The 4,180-nt window shown below is 47.2% G+C and overlaps 1 protein-coding gene across 1 annotated transcript; it reads left to right on the forward strand.

The window, feature by feature from the left end:
• Positions 1-332: 332 nt before the first annotated feature.
• LOC133075676 (cytochrome b-c1 complex subunit 9) lies at positions 333-2,323 on the forward strand. The gene is made up of 2 exons (XM_061170024.1): positions 333-521; positions 2,058-2,323. The coding sequence occupies exons 1-2, from the start codon at positions 372-374 to the stop codon at positions 2,100-2,102; spliced, it is 195 nt and encodes a 64-aa protein (XP_061026007.1). The 5' UTR covers positions 333-371; the 3' UTR covers positions 2,103-2,323.
• Positions 2,324-4,180: the final 1,857 nt, after the last annotated feature.

Below are 4,180 nucleotides of genomic sequence, written 5' to 3' on the forward strand. Positions count from 1 at the left end.
TCGTAGTCCTTCCTTGGGTATCGGTCCACCCTTCCCAGAAACCTTTGTGAATCAAAGCTGAGACCGCGCAGGAGGAAGTGGAGGAAGCGCGAGGGCTTCTGGGTGTTGCAGTTTAAAATATTCAATCAGCAAGAAATCATTGAGGAGAAAAATTCGGGAATACATTTTACCAACTATTTGGGCTGCCGTGATCTGGATTTTAGGAGATTTGAATCACGCGCAAGCCATCAGTTACTTCCATAGTTCAAAACGACGAGCGCTGAGATCTAGAAGAACTACAAATCCCATAAAGCGTTACACGTTGAGGACCTTTGGAGAGAAAGCTCGGTCGCGGTGCATGCGCGGTGGCGCTAGTTCAGCAGCGGACAAACATGGCGGGCCCGACGTTGACTGCGAGATTGTACTCCCTGCTGTTCCGCAGGACCTCTACCTTTGCCCTCACCATAGCCGTGGGCGCCCTGTTCTTCGAGCGCGCCTTCGATCAAGGCGCGGACGCGATCTACGAACACATCAACGAAGGGGTGAGGGCCTGAGCCGTCCCTGACCTTGGGCCCCTCTGAGGGGTGACAGTGAGAGTGGAGGTGGGGCGGGATTCAGTCTACCTTTATGAGGAGGGGGGGATCCCTGGGTGTCTTCTGTCTGCAGACTGCCGTCTGTCCGCTCCGCCCGGTGTGAATCCTAAAACGTTAAACGGGGTCAATAGATCCCACTTTGCAGGGGTTTTAAGTATTGCTGTCTCCCGCCCCATACACCTACTTGTCCATTTGCAGAAGCGAACACTAACCTAGTGAGAGCAAAGGACTTGTTAGGGCCACATCACCAGAGAGTTAGAGGCAAGTCAGGGCTGGACCCGGGACCCCCTATCTCGTCTGAAGGTTTCAAGGGCAGATTTGAGTGGGCGACGGTCGTGAAAAGAACAACTCTTTAGATACCGTGGCTGGCCTTTTCAGATAGCACTTTTCAGTTCCAAAGTCTTTCCATGCTGTCAACGGTGGTATTAATAATGGTTAAGAGTAGGGTGGGTATGAAATCAGAGAGCTCTGGATGGGAATACTGGGCCTTATCAATTAATAACTGTGGCATTAAGGTGGGCGAGTTTCTTAACCTGTCTGAGCTTCACTTTTATCTGTGGAATAGAAATGATAATAATAGTAACTATCTCAGGGAATTATTGTGAGGATTATATGAGATGCAGGCAAGGTGCCACAGTACCTGGTAGGTGGTACTCTCAAAAAATGGCATTTGTTACATTCCTCACGAGAAAGTGGAAGCATAAGATAGAGAATAACAACACTTTTTAGACTCACTGTGTGCCAGGCACTGTGCTGGATGCCTTGCCTGCTTTCTATCGTTAAATTGTGGCTCATACTGGGGAAGGTCTTGGACAAATAAGGCCTGTGCCACCACTCACTCTGTTTTTAACTTGAAGCTGTCTGGCCCTACAGCCCAGGCAGGCTCCGTCCACTGATGTACTGCCTGTGGCCAGGGCAATTTTCTGCCCTTATGAAAGTGCTGCTACGGTTCATCTTCAAGCAGTTCCTCTGGCCGTTTCCAATGTGTGGGGAAGGCATCTCAGGATGTTGTCATAACCCACCCATCTTTGGTGCTTTTAGGAATGAGAATCCAGCTAGTTCCTGACCCAAGGATCATAGGTCTGAGGAAATTTTAAAAATGGCTCAATGTGAAGTATTTGGGGACCATGCACTTAGGACCTCTTGAGTAATACCTGGGAGTTGAAGAAATGAGACATTTTCCAGCCTCTGTTCCTTAATAATTGTGTGCTCTGGGGGTAGGTCCCTCAGTCTCTCTACCTCAGTTTCCTGTAAAGTGAGATCATGCCTTCCCACTTACTTCACACACTGATTGAGAGCATCAGAGCATTCTGTAAATGTTAGGAATGTACATCAAGCCTAGTACTGCTTCCAGTTTGCCCACTGCAAACTGTCAGGATGTGGTACATGTTTCTCTCAGGTTTGTTATAGAGACCAGGGCAGTGGGAGGAGTTATAAAATGTGAGAGGCAAAACTAAGTTTGTGGTTCTTGTCTTTAAAATACAGAAGCTATGGAAACACATCAAGCACAAGTATGAGAACAAGGAGTAGTTCCTCGGAGGCCCCAATCCAGGCCAGAAGGACCAGGTCCACCCACCAGCTGTTTGCCCAGAGTCAGGGCCTCAGCTTGAAGATGAAGCTCATGTCACTCTCCACGGGCCACCTTTAGCTGTTGGCAGGAGATGACGTCACCTGACAGACTCTTTAACTTCTGCTATGTTTGAAGTATGTTTAGTCAGAGTCATCAACAAATAAATATAAATTGTCCTTGAGACCTGCTTCTGCATCGGGTGCTTTTTAACTACCTGATCTTCACTTAACAGTTATTTGACACCACTTCAAAGTCCTCTGCGAACATCTGAAGGGCAGATTCCATTATTTTGGGTTTCCCATTAACTTCCAAAGAAGAATTCTAGTTTTCAAACCATGAGCTAGAGTTGGTGATGTTATCTTCAGCTTTGGCTTCTAAACCAATAACTCCATTCTTAAGTCAGGCAGAGGATAGCTAACTGACTTGGCCCTAGGGAAGCGCTGTGGATCCAGAGGGGGAACAAACCATGGCCAGAGGGTTTAGTCTCCATTCTGCCTTTAACTTGCTGAGTATCTTTGGGTAAGCTGGCGTACCTCTCTGGGCCACCGCTCATCTTCTGATGGCTGTAAGAGACGTTGGAAAACATGCAGCATGGCTGGGAGCAGCCATGGAGAGCACTGGGATGTGCTGAACAGGAGTAGAGAAGTTCTGTTTGGTAACTGGCCTGGGAAGATGAGTGACTCACCTGTCCGCCATATTTCACCTGGAGCTTGGCATGATTGGGCCAGAGCTGGATCAACCACCAGCAACTAATGGGGAAGAGTCAGGGCGGGAAACACAGGGGTAGGAGAGAACCTAGGAAGTGCCCAGTTTGCCCTACCTGAGGCATATCTTAATGAAGATGAAGTCAAGCCCTCAAGAAATCATGACCTGCCAAAGGTAGTACAGCTCTGGGGGCCAAATCAAGACCTGAACCAAAGTAGAGGTTCATTCTAAGACTGATTCTAAGAATGATTTCAGCATTAATAGAGGAACACTCTGGGGGTTGAAGATTGCCACTTACTTTACACTGTTCCCAACGATTTGAGGGCAATGTGCTGGTGAAAAACAATAAAGCAGGGAGCATTCTCGAAGAGTTATTCTACATTATTTTTGAGCACCTGATGACGAGCTCAGAGCAGCAGAGTTAGAATGAACTTAGTTGATCACTTGTCTCGGGGCACATTCAGCCCAAGCAGCAAGCGTATTCCTAAGCCATTCTACATTAAGATGCCCCTTTATTGGACTTCCCTGGTGGTCCAGTGGTTAAGGCTCGGTGCTCCCACTGCAGGGGGTGCGGGTTCGATCCCTGGTCGGGGAAGATCCTGCATGCAGTGCGGCCCAGCCAAAAAAAAAAAAGATGCCCCATTATTTGTCATCAGCATTTCTGGGCTGTTGAGGTTGTGTGTGTGTGTGTATTTCCTTTCAATAAGAGCCAAACATTAAAATAATAAGCGCCATTTTACTTATTTTAGGGGATTGAATATTTTCCACCCAGAACCTCAGAATGTGACCTTATTTGGAACTAGGGTCTTTGCAGACGTAATTAGTTAAATTAAGATGAGGTCGTAATAGGTTGGGGTGGGCCCTAAATCCAATGACTGGTGTCCTTTTAAGAAGGCCATGTGAAGACAGCAACAGAGATTGGAGTTGAGCTTTCACAGGCCAAGGAATGCCAGAGATTGCCAGCAACCATCAGAAGCAAGGAAAGGGACAAGGAAGGATTCTTCCCTAAAGACCAGAGGGGGAATTCCCTGGCGGTCCAGTGGTTACGACTCCGCACTTCCACTGCAGGGGGCACGGGTTCGATCCCTGGGTGGGGGGACTAAGATCCCATATGCTGCATGGCGCAGCCAAAAGAAATGATATGGAAAATTGACACAGATGCACTACCGGAAAGAGTGTGTGAAGTGGTACCATTTCCTGGAGGTTATTTTGTACATATGTATTAAGATCCTTAATATACATACCCTTGATCCAATAAATTCCACTTCTAGCAACTTTCCCTAAAAAAAAAAAAAAAATGAAGGTCCACAAGAGATGTTCATCATGTTGTTTA

The sequence above is a fragment of the Eubalaena glacialis genome, chromosome 15 (assembly GCF_028564815.1).
Source record: "Eubalaena glacialis isolate mEubGla1 chromosome 15, mEubGla1.1.hap2.+ XY, whole genome shotgun sequence".
Lineage (NCBI taxonomy): Eukaryota > Metazoa > Chordata > Mammalia > Artiodactyla > Balaenidae > Eubalaena > Eubalaena glacialis.